General features: G+C 35.8%; 2 protein-coding genes across 3 annotated transcripts in view; one reads left to right on the top strand and one right to left on the bottom strand.

Annotated features, from left to right (window-relative positions):
* The window catches only part of LOC144975888 (uncharacterized), a 26,274-nt gene extending 21,304 nt beyond the window's left edge, over positions 1 to 4,970 (top strand). Inside the window, exons 15-18 of the mRNA XM_078920074.1 lie at positions 712 to 742; positions 1,345 to 1,497; positions 2,506 to 2,795; positions 4,018 to 4,970. Of these exons, the coding sequence (XP_078776200.1) occupies positions 712 to 742; positions 1,345 to 1,497; positions 2,506 to 2,795; positions 4,018 to 4,876 (1,333 nt within the window). The 3' untranslated portion in view covers positions 4,877 to 4,970. The remainder of the gene's footprint in view (positions 1 to 711; positions 743 to 1,344; positions 1,498 to 2,505; positions 2,796 to 4,017) is intronic.
* Positions 4,971 to 6,855: 1,885 nt separating this feature from the next.
* Positions 6,856 to 14,344, bottom strand: LOC144975237 (tRNA-dihydrouridine(20a/20b) synthase [NAD(P)+]-like). 2 transcript variants are annotated; one of them, XM_078919134.1, is made up of 8 exons: positions 14,142 to 14,343; positions 13,399 to 13,520; positions 12,157 to 12,232; positions 11,512 to 11,553; positions 10,951 to 11,091; positions 10,203 to 10,411; positions 8,604 to 8,689; positions 6,856 to 7,101 (listed from the first exon to the last, which is right to left on the bottom strand). In XM_078919134.1, exons 1-8 carry the CDS (start codon positions 14,234 to 14,236, stop codon positions 6,937 to 6,939), a joined length of 936 nt encoding a protein of 311 aa, XP_078775260.1. In that variant the 5' UTR covers positions 14,237 to 14,343; the 3' UTR covers positions 6,856 to 6,936. The 2 variants fall into 2 exon arrangements, with proteins under 2 accessions (XP_078775260.1, XP_078775261.1); XM_078919135.1 differs by lacking the exon at positions 11,512 to 11,553 and having other exon boundaries at positions 14,142 to 14,344.
* Positions 14,345 to 20,769: the final 6,425 nt, after the last annotated feature.

Genomic DNA, 20,769 nt, shown 5'->3' with positions numbered 1-20,769 from the left:
AAAAACGACTGTTCGTAGCATTGCACTCTTGAGCATGGGATTTGGAATCGCATTTTGAAATGTTAAAAACTTGAGCGTTTATATAACGCAATATCCACTAAACATGCTCAAAGCGCTTTACAAGGGGTACTTTCTGTCAGATCTAACATACCCAGCTACCCAATCACTGCTGGAAGGGAAAGGGGATGGGAAAAAATCTCGACAGCACCCGGGATCAATCACGGTCCCTTTGCGTGTGAAGCGAGTGCTCTACCAAATGAGATATCGGGACCCCAGAGCCTAAAGTAGGTTATTAAAGAAATAATAATAACCTTTATCCATTCTGTCCATTGGGCCAAATCAATTCAACTCAACGTGTGTGATGTCAAATTCAAAATCACGCCGACATAATTCAACATTGAGATAGAGAGTCATTAATGAATCTGTTTACAGTTGAAATTACAAAGAATCCTGTGTAAAATCATTGAATATTGTGGCTATTGGCACGTATATAAAATGCGTGTGTGTGTGAATGGGTGAATGTATGTGAGAGAGAAAAAGAGAGAGAGAGAAGAAGAAGAAGAAGAAGAAGAAGAAGAAGAAGAAGAAGAAGAAGAAGAAGAAGAAGAAGAAGAAGAAGAAGAAGAAGAAGAAGAAGGACAAACTATCTCATTTTATGTCATGCTTTATCATTTTGGTGAGTTAAAAATATAATATATTGAAATAACACAGAGAGAAAAGAGCATTGGACCCTTTTACCCAAGTTAGGATACGCCACTGCATGTGTTGAACTCGTGACATAGGTGTCGAAATTAGAGCCCCAGTGTCGAAAATAGGGCCACCATCAGAAAAAACATTCCACACCTCAGAAAAATGCAAATTGCGAGTGTAAATGGAAAGGTAGAACATGATAATTTATACATTAAAGAAAAATAATTTATCTATTTGATGGTACAACCGCACGTCGATAGCTTGAAAGCAAAACGAGCGGCAAGGATTTAAACAAAGCACACAAAGCTGTGCTTTTGGTTTAAACACTATACACACATAAGCCCACATTATCAGACGGTGCAAAATTGAGCCCTTGAAAAAAGCTCTTTACTTACATTCTCTCTAGGTACTCAGGTGTAAAATGAGTGCAAGTGAACAAGAATGCTGGTATAACAATTTTGTATTGAAAAAATACGTGAATTTGCGTCTTCAGGTGAAGCATTGCTGTTAGCTTAGCACCACTTGCGAAGTGCTTTGAGCACACTTTTTGAATATTGCGCTGTATAAAAGATCGGGCTCTGTCAGCTTTTTTTCTGTACAGATCACTTGATAGAAAATGTTATAGAACAAATCTCTTTGGATTTTTTTCATCAGTCAATACATGACCAAATTCGTGCAATGAAGAAGGAAGAAATTGATGCAGTGGCAAGGTTGACTGCCAGTGAACAGCAACATACTGCATTCCGTGTGGTTGGCCAGATGTCTTCATTGGCACCTCGCTTGGACAGACCTGTTTTGAGGGTCAAGGTAAGAAGTATGTGAGTCTTGTATTTAATTTTCGAAAATAGTTTATGGTGCAGAGTGGCTTAGCCGTACTGTCTTTGCTTCATATTCATACCCGAAATTTACCGAGTTCGATTACCCGCTGCGCTGTGTGGCCTTGAGCAAGTCACATCGCCAAAGCTCAATTTGGGGCACTACCCTGCGGCCGATGCCTGAGTTATTCTAGTTTGAATAGACCCTAGAGGCAAATTGTCCCCATTGTGGCCGTGATGGAATGTAAGCATTGTATGTATATTGGCTGTAACGGTAACGTGTTTCTGTTAAAGCTATTTGTAAATAGGGAAAGACGTTACGGGCATCCTATATATATATATATATATATATATATATATATATATATATATATATATATATATATATATATATATATATATATATATATATATATTACATTATCATTATTATTAATATTAGTATTATTATTACTATCATTGTCATCATTATTACAATTATATATATTTTTACTATTGTTATTAATTTTTTTTTTTTTTTTGTTTGTTTGTTGCTTTAGGTCTCTTCCAACACAATTGAGGTTATATGAGAGACCGCTGAAACAAAAAAAACAAGCAATCTAACAAAAATAGTACAAATGTAAATCAAAATCATAACCTAAAGATATCATAAGCTAAATTATAAATAACCAAGAACAAACAGGCAGAAGATTTACAGAAAAAAAAATATCCCCTGTCAAAAATACAATCACAAACCAAAGAAGCAGGATAGGCTAGTAAAGAGAAGAAGAAACGACATCACTATCGAATCGTACACCCATGCGAACATCATAGGTATATGATTCAAGGGTGATGCTCCCATCCAACCACCCGCGTTATTAATTTATTATTTCTATTATTATATCATCATCATCATTTATTATCATTAATATTAGTATTATTATTATTACTATTATCATCATCATCATAATCATTAATATTATTATAATAATTGTAATCTGATGACTTTACTTCACATCAGAAAAACATTCCAAAGTGGGTGACCCCTGGCATGCTGGCTTTTCTGAGCCGCCACGATATATCCTACACTCCCGAGAAGTTCTTCTCCAACACCATTAACCTGGATTACTTTGGATGTCCTGGACCAGTTTATTTTAACGTTCTCAAGGCATTGTGGGACTTTGCCAAGATCGTTCTCTTCCTCTGCTTCGTCCTCATTATCGTCTTGGCGTTTGGCGACGCCTACCAAATCTCATCTGCAAACCAATTGCTGGCTACAGTGGTGGGAGGTATTATTCCCTTCTTTTTCAAGTGAGTATAGGTTAGAAAAAAAATGTGAACATTTATATAGAACATTTTTACGGATTTAGCATGCTCAACGCACTTCAAAATGTTTCGTTTATTTCCCATGTGGGCGATATGGAACAATATATCCATTTCATACAGTATCAGTCAATTGTTAGGCATCCGTCAGATAACAACAAAATGTCCGTCACTGCCTATAGCTAAGTACCCATTTACAACATTTTTTAATTCTCTATTCTGGTACATCTCTACTCACTTCATTTCTATTATTTACTAGCATCGTTTTATTTATTTATTTCCGTTTGTTTGTTTTATGTTTTTTGGGGGTGGTTTTTTTTTTTTTTTGGTTTAATGTGCGCGACCCCAAAAGGGCTTTTAATAAAATCTTGAAAGCTTCGGTGGTTCCCATGGTGCTGTGTAGAATTTTTCTGACACTCGCCGGGAAGTGATTGGGTGGCTGGATTTGTTAGACTAATGTCCTATCCAAAGGATAGCATGCAATTGCCATTGTCCGCTTCACGCTATAAAAACCCGGATAAACTCCAGCTCCATGGGCCTATTGGCTCTGAAGGACTACTTTACTTTCATTCATTCTAGCTTCAATAGTGCCTTAAGTGATTGTAAGTGGAAAAGAGCCGAGTGAAATCCTCATACTCATATGATCAGAAGTTGCTTTGGAATCAGGGTTGCATTAAATTATCTTTTGTACATTAACACTATTGATAAAAATATTTCTAATTTCAGTAAGTAAAATTGCACTTTTCTGCAATTTTATTAGCGCTTTTATATTCTTATTCTAAAAGTTCAAGGCAAAATTTAGTTAATTAGATACAATGTTATTGCTTTTATATTCTTTTTTTTAAATTTCACTGTAAAATTTAGTTATTTGGATACAATATTATTGCTCTTATATTCTTATTTTTAAAATTCAAGGTAAAATTTAGTTATTTAAGTACACTGTTTTCGCTTATATTCTTATTTTTAAAATTCAAAGAAAAATCGTGTTATTTATATACAATGTTATTGCTTTTATATTCTTATATTAAAAGTTTACCGTAAAATTTAGTTATTTAGATACAATGTTATTGCTCGTATATTCATATTTTTAAAATTCAAGGTAAAATTTAGTACATATCTATCTTTGCCACATTTGTAATTAGGGCAGTATAATGAGAAATTTCCGTATCAGTAAATCCTCCTCTAAAGGTGTTGGCACTTTTTATTTCAGTCACTTCTTCAAATCAGAATCAGATGCCTCTGGATTTGACAAGAATAGCATCCAGTTTATGACAGAATTTCATGCAGCTATAAACAGATTTGAACAAGCGTGGCCAGTTTATGACATTGTCCCTTCATCCTTCAAAGAGCTGGAAAGCAGTGGAAGAGATACAGAACCACATTACCTGGACAAATCTTCAATTGATCGTAAAATTCAGTTTGAAAATAAAACGCATGATCATCATCGAAACAATCCTGTAATTCCCACAAAAGACTTACAACAAAATGTTCAAATGAATTCAACTATTCAATCTGAAAATTTTAGTCCTAATAATTTTAGAACAAATGTAAACTCCATATTGTCTGAATCAGAGATTTCCAAAAATGAAGGAAGAAGAAGAAGCAGCATACGTGATGAGAACACAAATTCTATTCATGGACTGAGTGACATTATTACTTGTAGTGAAGTGAGGAGTGAACATGAAAAAGTACGTTCAAGTATCGATATTGATAGTCATTCTACCAACAACAATGTGGAGTCTACTATAGATATGGAAGCGAATACGATTACTAGACACAGTAATAAACAGTCTATCTCACTACCATTACTAGGGCCATCATCATCATCATCATCTACATATCCCGGTGTGGCATTTGAAAACTTGAACGATGACAATCCTACAAACATCCATCTTATCGTGGATGTTTCGACATCAAAATCTAAAAGAAGAAGGGGTTCGACTTTCAGGAGGAAGAATAACATGGAATCTGGATCGGTTTCAATGTTAGACTTCAATAGTCAGCACAAGAACACGGGGACAATATACACTCCAACTCCAAGTGTTAATTATCAAGAAAATTTAGTGTAAATGTTGATTTCCTTCCTCAAATAAACTACTGCTGCTCAGCAGGTGAATTTTTCTTTTTAAAAAGTCATTAAAAATGAGGTCTCTTTGAACAGTTTCTCTTTGTCTTGAATTTAATTTATTGGTGAGAAACTTATACCATTAAAATCAGCAGCCTTTGAAAATTACAATATCAAAAATTGGGCCTGCTTGTTTGTTTCAATGCAATGTGTCATGTTTGTAAACAAAGCCTATTTATTTTTTTTTACCCCATGAGACAAAATATACTCTCAAAGTCTAAGGAGAGCATTCTGTCAATGCTATAGTCCATGAGACAAAACATAGATAGTTCGAAGTTGATGTCACGCAGGTCTTTGTTATTGTTTTTTGCCATCCGCGTTCATGAATAATTCTCACTAAACGGATTTAACAAGACTATAAACGGTCATGGTTACACACAGTTTTGTGTGTTGGTCCGTTATACTTCTGGATGGCAAAGTTATGAGCTTCTTAGCCAAGCGCATACTATCTATACTCAAAGTCTAAGGAGAGCATTCTGTCAATGCTACAGTCCATGAGACAAAATATACTCAAAGTCTAAGGAGAGCATTCTATCAATGCTACAGTCCATGAGACAAGATATACTCAAAGTCTAAGGAGAGCATTCAATCAATGCTACAGTCCATGAGACAAAATATACTCAAAGTCTAAGGAGAGCATTCTATCAATGCTACAGTCCATGAGACAAAATCATACATAAATTCTTGCAAAGTTTTCCACAACCACTGGATTTGTTGATTACATTTCTAAACTACAAAACATTCTGAGTGGGGTCTTTTGACCTTCCATTGTGGGGAGAGAGAGATAACTCGCCGTCTTCTATCCTATATTATCTGTTTTCCAGGTTTCTTTCTTTGTCTTGGAAAGAGATTACTGGGTTTTGTCCTGAATGGTCTGAAACATCTATAATTCTTGCTCTATGGTAATTCTTGTCTCCCAACATTCTGATCAGTTGTGACCCATATGGCTTGGATGCCAACGAATACTTAGCTAGGAGACAATGATGAATGTCTAAGAATGTTGGTATAAGAGTCCAAGAAAAAGTCGTCTTTCAGAGTTATTACTATAAGATGTTCACTGCTTGGGGAGCTTAGACTTGGACCACAAAATGTGTCAGTGCATGACATAATCAGTCGGATGGTGAAGATTTGAATTTGCATTTTATTTTTTTTTTCCATTTTCTGAAAGAATATGCTTAAACTTTATTTGAAGTAAATCGGGTGATTTTTCATGAAGTTATGGGAAAGTATGGGAAAGGTATCCACCAACTTTTCTCAAATTTCATACTTTTTCACCTTGACTAGCTGTAAAAAAATATTTAGAAATGAAATTAAGCTTTGATATTTCCCGAAGATGGACAAAGATGGTTGATTTAATTGTTTATGACAAGAACTCAGAACTCATTTTGGATAAAAGTTGACCTTCTAACTAAACCTGGCAATATCTCAGTTCAAACTTTTTCACCATCCGACTGACTTGTCATTCACTGTAACAAATCTCAATTGATAGGCAAAGGACAAATCGGGATGCCAGCGCAGACAATTGAGATAGGACTATGTTCCTCGATGAGTGAAGAGGAATAAGTTGGCGCATTTAGTCTTGAGTCTAGAAAATCTAATGAGAATGGATTTTTTTTTTTCTCAGAATTTTCTACACCCAGACAAGAGAATGGAATGTCTCTTAACTCACTCAATCCTAGAGATTTTTGCTACTTTCACAAATTGGAAAAAAATTATTAAAAATGAGCATGTAAATAGATAGTTTTATTCAACTATCATTAACAAATAAAAACTAAAAGCTTTGATACTACGCCAATAATTTGTCTCAGAAAAGTGTAATAAATAGGCATGGGGTAAAAGTAACCTGAGTAAACTACGGATATAGTCGGTGTTAGGGTTGAATGAGTTAATATGCCAAAAAAAAAAAAAACACTTGTACTAATAAACCATTAAACAATAATGTAATGGGTTTTATTCTGCAGAAAAAAAACAAGACAAAAAAAATAATAATATACAAAATAATTCCTATCCTATTCCATAATTGTCCCTTAGAAAATCCAATACGGCAGAGAGGCTGCTGAGTGAGTTGAATACTTGCCTCTCTGCCTTGGTGAGTATGTGTTCCATCATATACATGAGGTGGTGATGAAAGCAGGTAAATGGAGTCCCCAGGGATAAGGCCGTGTCAACCTGACAAATCAGGGGGAAAAAAAGCAAAATAAAAATAAAAAATTTAAAAAGGTGAATGCCATTTTTGAGTTTTGTATTTAAAGTTAATTGCTGATATATTTTCTACACTCAAAGTCTAACAAGACAGAACCAACGTTGTGCCCAGCTGAAGGCATAGCACCTATCACTTGGGAACGCATTAAAAATCCTCAACCTTTTCAGCCAGCAAGGTCATTGTGTGGTGCAATATTTTTTTTTTTTGAAGCGCAAGGCAAGATCTTATATAGTGCAATATCCACTAAACATGCTCAAAGTGCTTTATAAAAGGTCCCTGACCACAGCAACATGTAACATGTAGAAAGAGACATATCGCCTGTTAGGAGACATTGCATTTTTTTCAGAGACAACACTGTTAACGACCAGCTACTCATCTTACACCTGAGAATGGCGAGAGAATGTGAGTAAAGAGCCTTTTCCATGGACTCAACTATGCACCGAGCGAGGATCAAACCCAGGATTTTCCGTACTGAAAGCAAGCGTTATACCACAAGACTACATAGCCGCACATAATTTTTATGGTCCAGGGAAAACAAGCACGTGATCATTTCGGAAAGTTTAAGAGACAAATCTTCACTTCTGGGTAGTAGTGTGGGTGATACAAATTGCCAAAGCAAGACTGACTCGATGTTAAAGTTATATTACTTGCATGAAAGAGGCCTCTTTGTTGTTATAATATGATTAAAATGGTAACATTGTGCAGTTCAGCGATGTGGTGTCACATCTTTCAGGCCCCACATGTTGGATAAGGAGGCACTTTGAATATTCATTAGCCACTCAACAAAGATTGAATGAGTACCTGGATTTTAGAAGAGATTATATTGTAAGAGTGTTACTAAATAATGGACGAGGGAAAAAATATCATCTTTCACAAATATACAAATCCATCTGTTGCTTTCTCTGCAAAAGACTCCAGATAGGGCGCAGGCAAAATCAAATGGTACCAATCCAAAACAAAGAGACAATCATGTCAAAGGGAAAAAAAATTATTTAGGGGGATCGGATAGCAAGGCTGTAGAAAGATGAAGAGATTGTCAGTCTACAGGGTCCAGTATTCCCCACCTGTAGAGGAATCCACCCACCCCATATAACGATGTTCTAAAATGCCAAAACATCAAAGGTATACATTTTCTGTAAAAATTAATAAATTAAATGAGAAATGAATTAAAAGGCAACTTAATTATGGTTTTCCACCCTCTTCATCTTTGTTAAACGGAAATAATATAATAATAAAAATATAAAATATATAATAATTTTAATGGGTATTTCTCTTTAACAAAGACAAAGAAGAATATATTTACATACGTACAGTTTTAAATTATAAACGGGTCTCGTAATTTTGTTTTCCCATGGTCTAGATTCATCAGAATAAAAACTAACTTGATTTCAATTTTTCCAGGTCAAATCCTAAATCTACATGATTATATAATACTAGACTGAATCAAATTAACTCTCTAGTTTCTTACCCATTCTTGTATACAATGTGAGGGGGTCTGGCTGTAGCCCGCATACATGGCTGGGTTGGCAAGGATTCCTCTTGCTGACATCACACCTATTAAAATATGATTTTTAAGCCATAAGCCACATGACAAAATAAGAATTGTAGTTAGAATTTTTAAGTGAAATCATACTTATGTTGATAATTGCCATCATGATGACATGTCTTTTTGACATGTTAAATGAAGCCTAATTGAAGCGTGAGTCTGTGAGTGTGTGTTTGTGCAAGTCTTGTGTGTGTGTGTGTGTGGTTTCTCACTTTTTGTTTTATGCATGTCTGTTTGTGTATATTATTATTATGTCTATGCTGTAACCGAATGAAAAATTGCCTTCATGGGCAATAAAGTTATTATTATAATTATTATAATTATTATTATCATTATTATTGTTGTTGTTGTTATTATTATTATTTGAGTTTGTTTTTTTTAAAATGTGTTTTCGCTACTGCATAAGTATATTAATCGACACTACTATGCATCCCTGCCATCCATAAATCCTATGCCTGGAGATTAAAAAAATATAGCCAAAAATCAGGTTTTTTTAAAAAGGTTTTGATGGAATATGCAATACAGATATGCAGAAGGCATATTTGCGGATGGAGGGACAGAATAATATAAAATAAACCAAAAAAATGTCGACCTAGCTCCAATAAAAAAGAAGAAATAGTTTCTCAAAGGTTGAAAACCCGCATGAGCACCCACCATCACTGACACATTGTCACAAGAAAACCCAATACAGTTTTCCCATGGAACTGATTTGGCAGCTTACTCTAATTTCAGTGTATTGAAATTATGTGACCCACCGTCTCTAAACGGTATTATGTCGGGATGATTTGGGTGAAAAAAAAAGAATTTATTGACAAAAACATGAAACTTGCGGTTTGTTTCGATTTGTTGTGTTACAGAATAAAGACAATTTCTCACAATGCAAAAGCTCAAAAATTGGTATTTACTATCAATTTAATTCTAAAGTCACTTTTCGGGGGCCAATTCATTCCGACATAATACCGTTTCGACATGAAGGGTCACGTATGATCATTAGTTAAAGGCCTTACACATTCCTTTATGTTGAGTAGATCAGTTGTCATATGCCCTGCCTGATCATCAAATGTCCTAACTACAATGGGATACAGTTCTTGGCAGTATATCAATAGCCTCTGACACAAATCATATTACTACAAGAATATGCAGTTTTTAAAAACATTTTAAAACCAAGATCACTGTTCAACCAAAAATTCTTTATTTTTACATGTGAAAGAGTAGCTTTAAGACTGCCACCATTGGGAAAGTTGGATAAACTATGGAACAGCATGGCTAAGCAGTATGGTCTTTGCTTCGTACCCAAAAGGTACCAAGTTCGATCACCCACCGCGCTGTGTGGCTTTGAGCAAGTCATCTCGCCCTAGCTCACTTTGCGGTGCTGCTCTACAGCTGATGCCTGGGTTATTCCAGTCTTCCCTTGGAATAGACCCTAAAGACAAATTTGCCATGGGGATGAATAAAGGGAATTTTATTTATTATATTTTTTTTTTTTAATGTCGCTAAGTTCTAAGATTTAATTAAACTCACCGTCAATTCTTGTCTGACTTTGAATCCTTTCAGCATCCTCCAATGTTCGGACGTCACCATTAGCAATGACAGGAACTCCAACAGCATCTTTAATTACTCCTATAGCTTCCACATCTACTGGCTGACAACGCTGTTCTCTCGTCCGTCCGTGAACTGTTATAAATGAGGCACCCATTCTTTCTGCTTTTTGACACATATCAACAGTTTGCCTAATACAAGGGGAGAAAATGCAAATTTTTGCTTAATTTATCAACGTGCCTTTATTTTTCCATTAACTCATCTGTATTAAAAATTAATATTTTAAAAAATTATTATTCTCAACCATTTCATGAGCAACTAGCGCAATAGCCACTAAACGTGCTCAAAGCACTTTACAAGGGGTCTATGGACAACAGAACATTAACATGTAAGATGAGACATAACGCCAGTCAGGCAAAATTACTTTTTTTTTGACAGAGACAACGCTGTTAATGGCCAGTTACTCATTTTACACCTGAGTACATTGAGAAAATGTAAGTAAAGAGCCTTTTCCGTGGGTTGAACTATGCGCTGAACGAGGCTCGAACCCAGGCGCTTCCATTGTTACTTTGTGGATCACACAATGTAAATCTTCCGCTTCCATAAAAAGGAAAAAAAAAATTTAAGTTTTGTTTGGATTATCTTATTTATCCTCTATCAAAAATAAAGTACGATGATGGTATTGCTGTTGTTGATGATAATGATGATGATGACAATGATGATGGTTCACCTGAGATCTTTGTGTATTCTTATCTTTATTGAGGTAGAGAAGTCTTCACGGTTCACCCTGCGTCTGGCTTGTTGTATCATATCACAGATTATATGGGGTGTTCCAAGGAGACAACAGCCATAACCCTCTTGTATAGCCCATCTGTGGACATAAGGTTAGTATTAGTATGATATCATTATTATCATTATTATTATTAATGTTATTATTTTATTAATTTTATTATTATTATTATCATTATTATTATTATTATTATTATTATTATCATTATCATTATTATTATCATTATCATCCTCATTATTATTATTATCATTATTGTGTTCATAAGGCAATTGTACAAATAAAAAATGCAATTTTGGCATAAGGAATCCAAATGTGGCAAAGAGAATTCAATTTATGCGTACAATTTTATTGGCCAACTTGTAATATATGTGAGTATGAACTATTAATAATAGACACAATAAATAAACAATAGAGAATTCAAATGAGCTGTGATTAATAATGAAAGACACAAACAAAAAACATAACGGATAAGAACAATAAAAACCACAGAAACTGAATAACCTTTGAGGGCATCCACAGTTGAGGTCAACGCCATCTGCATAACTAAGAGAAATAAAATTGAGATATTATTTTTTTACTTTGATGAGACATAAAAAGAAACGAAGGAATTTTGTTTAAAATGTACAGCTCAAGATTGAATTTTCAACAACATAAAAACAGAAGTATCAAACAGTGAAAACAATGTTAATTGTAAAAAGAAGAAGAAGAAGAAGAAGAAGAAGAAGAAGAAGAAGAAGACAAAGAAAATTAATAATAACAATAATAATGATAATAGGAATGATAATAACGATATTAGGAATAATAATAATAATAATAATAATAATAATAATAATAATAATAATAATAATAATATAATAATAATAATAATATAATAATATAATAATAATAATAATAATAATAAAATAATAATAATAATATAGTAATAATATAATAATAATAATAATAATAATAATAATAATAATAATAATAATAATAATAATAATAATAATAATAATAATAATAGTAATAATAGTAGGCTAACAATTGTAGTTTTGTTGTAAGAACGATAAAAATTCTATTTTTAAAACTTTTACATCAAAAATTAACAAACAGAATAGAGAGACCAGTATTATTCAGAAAAATGACAAAAGGAGTTGATCAACTTACGGAGCAACAATTTCCGAAGCACTTGCAAAATCATCCGCATTACTAGCAGCAAATTGGACAATAAGGGGTCGGTCAGCTGATGAGAGAAAACTTTAAATAAGATCATCAAGTAAAGATTATGTCCCATTCACGACTCAAATCAACTTATTCCCTGTAATAGATATGATCTATATTAATTTTAAGTGTTTCTGTATCGTTATCATTACATTTAATTCTTTAATTCAACTTACGACTGAAAGTTCCCAGTGAGAATTTTTTTTTGTTTAAGGAGAAAAATTTCCAAAAAGAGTTGTGAAAAAGGAAGAAATTTACAGGGTATTTAAAGATAAGACATATCTACCTCCATTTAAAATGGAAAATATTTCCCTTAAAAAGATAGCGGACCACTAAAAGTCAGTTGTAGTAGTGGTGGTAGGGATGGCGATGAGATGCTGGTTGTAGTAGTAGTAGTGGTGGTAGGAATGTTGAGGTGGTGGTTGCAATAGTGGTGGTAGGGGTGGGTGATGTGATGATAGCGAAGGTTGTAGTAGTGGTGGTAGTGATGATGATGATGATAATGATGATGATGATGATGATAAATAAATAAAATTGAGCTTTATACAGCGCAATATCCACTAAATGTGCTCAAAGCACTCTACAAGGGGTCCCTGGCCAACAGCAACATTTAACATGTAGGATGGGACTTGCCGCCTGTTAGGCGATATTACACTTTTTCGGACAAAGACAACGCTATTAACGGCCAGGTACTCATTTTACACCAGAGTACAGTGAGAGAAAGGGAGTAAAGAGCCTTTTCCAAGGACCCAACTATGCGCCGAGCGCGAGGCTCGAACCAAGGACCTTCCGATCCGAAAGCGAGTGTCATACCACAAGATCACATAGCCGCACACATGATGATGATAATGATAAATTGGGTAGCTGGATCGCTTAGATCTCATGGAAAGTACTTTACGATACACTAGCCCATTTACCTCTTCAAAATTATAGCTCTATCAGCATGAAGGCTCTGAAGGACTAACCTACTATATAAAATAATAAACAAAAATTAATATAACAGTTTCAAAAAAGAACAAAATAACAAACACTGAACGTTTCGGGCAAAACCCTTCTTCAGCAAAAAACAAAAAACAATAAAAATATATGTAAATACAATTGTAAAAAAGCAGACCGACTATAAGTTAATAAAATTGTTATAACAAAACTATAATGTAATGCCCGTATAAGAATGTTTATCAAACAAACCTGGATTTGTGGTAAAATCACTGTCCCTTGCTTTGATGCTCCTAACAAAACTGTTTGAGATAATCATAGGAGTAAAGGCTAAGTCACATTCATATTTCCTTACAAGCATCCGGAAAGCAAGCCTGGAAAAAATGAAAAACTTTATATATACTCATGTATATAATCTAGCTGTCATATCAGACAAAGTGATAATGATAGCAATTATGATAATGATGATGATGACGACAATAATTATAAAAAATAAAACTAAAATAATAATAATAATAATAATAATAATAATAATATTAATAATAATAACAATAATAATATTATATAATAATATTAATATTAATAATAATAAGGCACCATATTAAATGGTTTTTAAAGGCCCATCTGTCTATGTAAAAAATAATTATCAATTTTTTAATTTTTTTTAATATCAAACTACCCACATAGACTAGAGTATAGTAACCTACCATCGACTGATGTATTGTTGGTTAATTTTATAGATTTAATGATATTTTATTAACCTTACTTATTTCTTTCTATGTGCATTTCGAAACTTTCCATATTCTGGAATGACGATACTTGTTTAAAAGATCGGAGTTACAAAAAAGTGTCTGTGTATAACTCTAGTAACGTCTATCGTTATAGTAATAAGTTATATCTAGTTATTAGTATTAGATAAGTTAGAGAGTTATAGCCAGTGTCAGTGTCAGTCTGCCTAAAAATCATTTTTCCTATCACAGGCACAGCGAACTTACTTGGAGTACCGAACCATTGGTGCACATGTCTTTACAAGATCTTTGACATGAAACAACTCGAGAGGTTTAAGGTAAACGTTGGCTTCATCCATCATCAATTATACGAATCAGATAACGACAACTGAATTTATTCCACCGTAGTTCACCTCATCACACCAATGTTTTCTAATCTCTACTTTCGGTTTCCGAACAGGGTTGCCAGATTATTTCCAGGCCAACTGGATTTGAAAATCTGACAAATATCACAAAAATCAGCCAAACCGTACTATTAATAGTACCCCCTTTGAATACTCATCAGTTTTGTTAAACACAAAATTCGCAAGGCCGATGTCATAATTTTTTTTAAATTTCCCAAGTTTAAAAAAATCACTAGCTGATTGAACTGGCTGCGCAGGAAATTGTCGGTGAACCTGCCACAAAAATCTAGTTCATCAAACCAAGTGATTAGACCTCTTGGCCTCGGAAAATAAATTCTGCCAAATATCTGCCAAACTGCCAAACCGTTTTTTCTCTGCCAGACGACTTCAAATTCTGCCAAAAAAAAAAAAAAGGATATTTGGTAGAAAATCTGCCAAATTGGCAAACCTGATTCCGAAGTGCTAATTCGCCCTAGTCCTACTGCAAATAGTGAAAGAATAGAAAAGGATAGAAGGTATCGACGTCGCTTGATTAGGCCACTGGCCTGTCGCCGAGTCTTTCCAGTCACTGAATGTCTCGTTCACAACTGATCTAATGCATTTCCCTACTAGCCGACACTACGCTTTCCCTACTGATCATAGCTATTTTGGTGGGAGGCACTTCTACACTATGCATATAACTTTCCATCACAGTATCTAATCTATTCTTGAAAGCATTGATTTCACTTTTATTTTTTTTAGACCCACGCCATCCTATCTAATGACCCTCTTAATTAGTAACAATTATATCTGTTAGGTTTATTATTAAACTTATGTTTAGTGGTAGTAGCGGTAGAAAGGCATTGGCATTTACTGCTTCTGTATCGTTCGTTATAATTAATGATTTTTTAAATTTATTTTTTTGTTTGTTAAATGATGAAGTAAAAGGTTGAAATATTAATGTTGCCTAACGCGTTCATGGAGGGTGGGGGTTAATTGGGCAGTTAGGGGATATATTGGGTTGGTGGTTTGTAATAAATTTTGTTACTCTTTTAGATGGTTTAATTTAACAATTAAATAGCAGGTTTCGGAAATGTTTCTGTTGGTGTGATGTTGAGTACACGGGCCAATCGTCTTTTGGGCTTATTTATTGTTTGTGGCCGGTTGTTGTTCTTGGGCTATTGCTAAATTATGGGGACAGATTGGAACTGATAATGAAGGTGGTTATGTTTTTAAAGAGAAACTTTTGATTAATTTGTTAGTAACCTATTCCCTTGCTCCCCAAGGAGTCCAAGGGTGGCCACCCACTTTCCCGCTCTCTAGCCGAGCGTCATTCGCTGCTTTAACTACTGTGCACGTGGTCTTTCCCTGTGCAGCATTGGTTATTTTATTATGCTATGAACATGGTTAAGTTTTCAGTAAAGTTAGAGTCATGGGGGGAGGGGGGGGGGGGGGGGGACTGTGACTGTGGGTGTACAAGGTGTACGTTTTAATATTATAAATATTATAAATATTGTTCCTTCCGAGTTGGCCTCGACTGATCTCATCTGCATACATGTGGTCCACGGCATTGTTTCAGCCAGATATGAAGTGAATAGAAAAGTGCCAGAAGACAATAGAGAATAAAATTTTTTTTCGCGGCGGTGGTGGGGTTTGAACCTGCGACCTTATTGGTACGACAACTCCGCCTGGCAGGTGAGAGCGTGGCTCTACCGTGTGAGCTATCCACGAACACAAAAATATTCGTTTCAAACTCAAAGTCATTACTAGATCCCTCTCTCACCTACTTCTTGAGACCGCCGATTCGTTCGTACACCACCATCGCGAATAATTTTGACCAGCAGTTAAGCTTAATAGCCAATATTCTCAACACAAACATATAACATAGAAACGATTGAGACATTGAGTATGCTCCGGTGTATGGGGTGAATTTTAATTCAGAAAAGTGAGTGGAGCAGGCACTTATGTTGGTAACAACAAGATATGAAGTGAATAGAAAAGTGCCAGAAGACAATAGAGAATAAAATTTTTTTTCGCGGCGGTGGTGGGGTTTGAACCTGCGACCTTATTGGTACGACAACTCCGCCTGGCAGGTGAGAGCGTGGCTCTACCGTGTGAGCTATCCACGAACACAAAAATATTCGTTTCAAACTCAAAGTCATTACTAGATCCCTCTCTCACCTACTTCTTGAGACCGCCGATTCGTTCGTACACCACCATCGCGAATAATTTTGACCAGCAGTTAAGCTTAATAGCCAATATTCTCAACACAAACATATAACATAGAAACGATTGAGACATTGAGTATGCTCCGGTGTATGGGGTGAATTTTAATTCAGAAAAGTGAGTGGAGCAGGCACTTATGTTGGTAACAACAAGATATGAAGTGAATAGAAAAGTGCCAGAAGACAATAGAGAATAAAATTTTTTTTCGCGGCGGTGGTGGGGTTTGAACCTGCGACCTTATTGGTACGACAACTCCGCCTGGCAGGTGAGAGCGTGGCTCTACCGTGTGAGCTATCCACGAACACAAAAATATTCGTTTCAAACTCAAAGTCATTACTAGATCCCTCTCTCACCTACTTCTTGAGACCGCCGATTCGTTCGTACACCACCATCGCGAATAATTTTGACCAGCAGTTAAGCTTAATAGCCAATATTCTCAACACAAACATATAACATAGAAACGATTGAGACATTGAGTATGCTCCGGTGTATGGGGTGAATTTTAATTCAGAAAAGTGAGTGGAGCAGGCACTTATGTTGGTAACAACAAGATATGAAGTGAATAGAAAAGTGCCAGAAGACAATAGAGAATAAAATTTTTTTTCGCGGCGGTGGTGGGGTTTGAACCTGCGACCTTATTGGTACGACAACTCCGCCTGGCAGGTGAGAGCGTGGCTCTACCGTGTGAGCTATCCACGAACACAAAAATATTCGTTTCAAACTCAAAGTCATTACTAGATCCCTCTCTCACCTACTTCTAGACGGGAAAAAAAATTTTATTCTCTATTGTCTTCTGGCACTTTTCTATTCACTTCATATCTTGTTGTTACCAACATAAGTGCCTGCTCCACTCACTTTTCTGAATTAAAATTCACCCCATACACCGGAGCATACTCAATGTCTCAATCGTTTCTATGTTATATGTTTGTGTTGAGAATATTGGCTATTAAGCTTAACTGCTGGTCAAAATTATTCGCGATGGTGGTGTACGAACGAATCGGCGGTCTCAAGAAGTAGGTGAGAGAGGGATCTAGTAATGACTTTGAGTTTGAAACGAATATTTTTGTGTTCGTGGATAGCTCACACGGTAGAGCCACGCTCTCACCTGCCAGGCGGAGTTGTCGTACCAATAAGGTCGCAGGTTCAAACCCCACCACCGCCGCGAAAAAAAATTTTATTCTCTATTGTCTTCTGGCACTTTTCTATTCACTTCATATCTTGTTGTTACCAACATAAGTGCCTGCTCCACTCACTTTTCTGAATTAAAATTGTTTCAGCCGCACTTCAGGCAGGTTGGGCGGGACCAGATCCCTCCGGCATGCAGCGCGGCACACACATTGCATTGATTTCACGATAAAATCATGGTACAACTGCGAATAGAGGAAATCACTATTCGCAGTACTACTGCTAACTACTGCGAATAGAGGTGTCGGTTATACATAGGGTGGCCAGAAAGAATAAAATTAAGAAGCCAAACCACAAAAGCTCAGACTGACCAAAGGGAGAGTCAGCATTGTGCATTTTTGTATTTTCTGAAACAAATGAGTACAAATGATACTTCTTCGATTGAAATCAATTTTGATGAGTTAGCCTACTTTCTATTTCGGTTCCTTAGTTCCTTTCTTACTTTTGACTTTCTGTACCAATAGTTTGCCACAGGAATATGAGCTCCCGTCGAATTTTACTTAACACTGGCATTGAGGATTATTTGAAACACTCATTCCCTGCCGTGAGTTCTTTATGCATGTGACATTAGACAGATAAACTAACCAAGTTGACTGCAATCAACTTTTGATTATATAATCACTGTGATTATCTGTCACAGTGTCACAGTTAACTGCATGAATAAGTCCAAAAAGTTAAACGGTGACAGCGTAAAGGGGAGCATGTTTTCACGGAAGACTGCTGCCTCGCTCGGTTGGGAGCGTGATGTTCGTCAGGTCACACCGAACCGTCAGCCAATTACTAGGCGAAATAAATTTAACAAATGTGACAAAACCAAAATTGGGACATGGAATGTCAGGACCTGTGCCCAAAAAGGAAAACTAAACAACATTCTAAAAGAAATGAAACGGCTCCAAATAAATATTCTTGGCCTGGCAGAGATGAGATGGAAAGAGCAGGGAACCATGTCAAAACAAGAAAACAACACGACATATAAGATCATATGGAGTGGTGGAACCTCTTTCCAAAAAGGAGTAGGGATGATCTTAGACCAAAAATCAACCAAATTTTACAAAGGGCACGTAGCAATCTCAGACAGAGTTTTGCTGGTTAAGCTAAGAGGACCTGTAGTTGACACCAATATTATTCAAGTTTATGCACCAACAGAAGAGGCGACAGATGCAGATATGACAGAGTTTTACCATTCACTAGACAAAGCAAAACGAATGTGTAAATCACAAGAAGTCCTTATGGTAATGGGGGACCTAAATGCTAAGATTGGCAGAGGCAGAGATGGTGACATAATCGGACCACATGGACTCGGAGACAGAAATGAACGAGGAAACATCTGGGCAGATTGGTGTAGAACAAATAAATTAATGATTTCAAACACCTGGTTTCAACAACACCCAAGAAGAACCTGGACATGGCAATCACCAGGGGACAGAGCAAGGAACCAGATAGACTTTATAGCAGTATCATCAAGATTCAGAAATGGCATATTAAATTGCAAAACCTATCCAGGCGCCGATGTAGACAGTGACCATGTCCCAGTTGTTTGTACAGTAAGGATAAAGTTTAAAGCTATTCAGAGAACAGCTGGTAGAATAAAGAGGGATTACAGGTTATGCAAAGACAATGGCATACAAACAAAAATGAGAGAAGAATTTGAAAATGCACTCATGATACAAAGCCAAAGTGAACCTGATAACGAAAAATGTGAAAAACAATTTGATATATTCCAAAAGTGTGTCAAAGCAACTGCAGAAAAGCATTTACCAATAGCTCAAATAAACAGCAAAAAGGAATGGATGACAAATGAAATTCTAAACCTATTTGAAGAAAGACGAAAATGCAACAGAGGGTCTGCAGAATACCAAACATTGAACAACCACATTAAATCCAAATGCATCGAGGCACAAGAGAACTATCTAGACTGGAAATGCTGCGAAATCGAAAGAGAATACAAACCCAACCCCCAACAAGCTCACCAAAGAATAAAAGAACTATCAGGGAAAAGGAAAAGCAAAGCAGCAGGAAGTTGTATCCAAAACAAACAAGGGGAACTGCTATTTGAAGAACAACATATAGAAAGCCGATGGGTAGAATACATAGGCGAACTGTACAATGATCCAAATAGAAATGAACCACCACTGAAATTCAAAGAACCATTAAGCGGACCAAACATCACCAAAAGTGAAATTGAACATGCCATGGAACGAATGAGGGATGGTAAAGCAACAGGCCCTGATGAAATATCTGTAGAGGTATTAAAAAGCCTAGGAGATCTAGCAATTGATGAACTTCACATATTATTCAACAATATATACAATACTGGGAAAATTCCAGAAGATCTCTGTAACTCTATTTTCATAGCAATACCAAAGAAAGCAGGTGCAGTCAGATGCGAAAATTTTAGAACTATAAGTTTAATAAGCCACATCAACAAAATACTGTTGCGTATAATTATCAACAGGCTAAGGAATAAGATTAACCCTGAAATCGCAGAAGAACAATATGGATTCCAACCTGACAGAGGGACAAGGAACGCAATATACCTCCTCCGTGTTTTAAGTGAAAGAGCTATACAGGTTCAGACCCCACTATACCTCTGTTTTGTCGACTACAAAAAAGCTTTTGATAGAGTACGCCACGAAGAAATACTAAAACAACTGCACTCCATTGGCGCTGATGAGAAAGACCTCAGACTCATGCAAACATTATACTACACCCAGCAGGCATCTATCAAAATCGGAAACTCTACAGGAAATTCCATTCCTATTAAGAAAGGAGTCCGTCAAGGGTGTGTTGCCTCACCAGATCTGTTTAATCTATACCAAGAAACAATCATGAGGGGCATAAATAATATGGAGGGAATAAAAGTAGGAGGTCACAACATAAATAATATAAGATACGCAGACGATACGGTACTCATTGCAACATCAGAAATCCAACTTCAAAAGATTGTTGACAAAGTGGTAGTAGATAGTGAAGCCAAGGGAATGGAAGTGAATATCACCAAAACGGAATGCATGGTAATACAGAAAAACCCCGAAAACAACAACACCTGCAATATAACGATTCACGGCGAGCAACTTACCAACGTAGAAAGTTTTAAATAC

The sequence above is a fragment of the Berghia stephanieae genome, chromosome 6 (genome assembly GCF_034508935.2).
Source record: "Berghia stephanieae isolate SIO BIC M18660-M18661 chromosome 6, UCSD_Bste_1.3, whole genome shotgun sequence".
NCBI classification, from domain to species: domain Eukaryota; kingdom Metazoa; phylum Mollusca; class Gastropoda; order Nudibranchia; family Aeolidiidae; genus Berghia; species Berghia stephanieae.
Note: the sequence above shows the minus strand (reverse complement) of the source record. Positions and strands in the feature narration are given on the sequence as shown.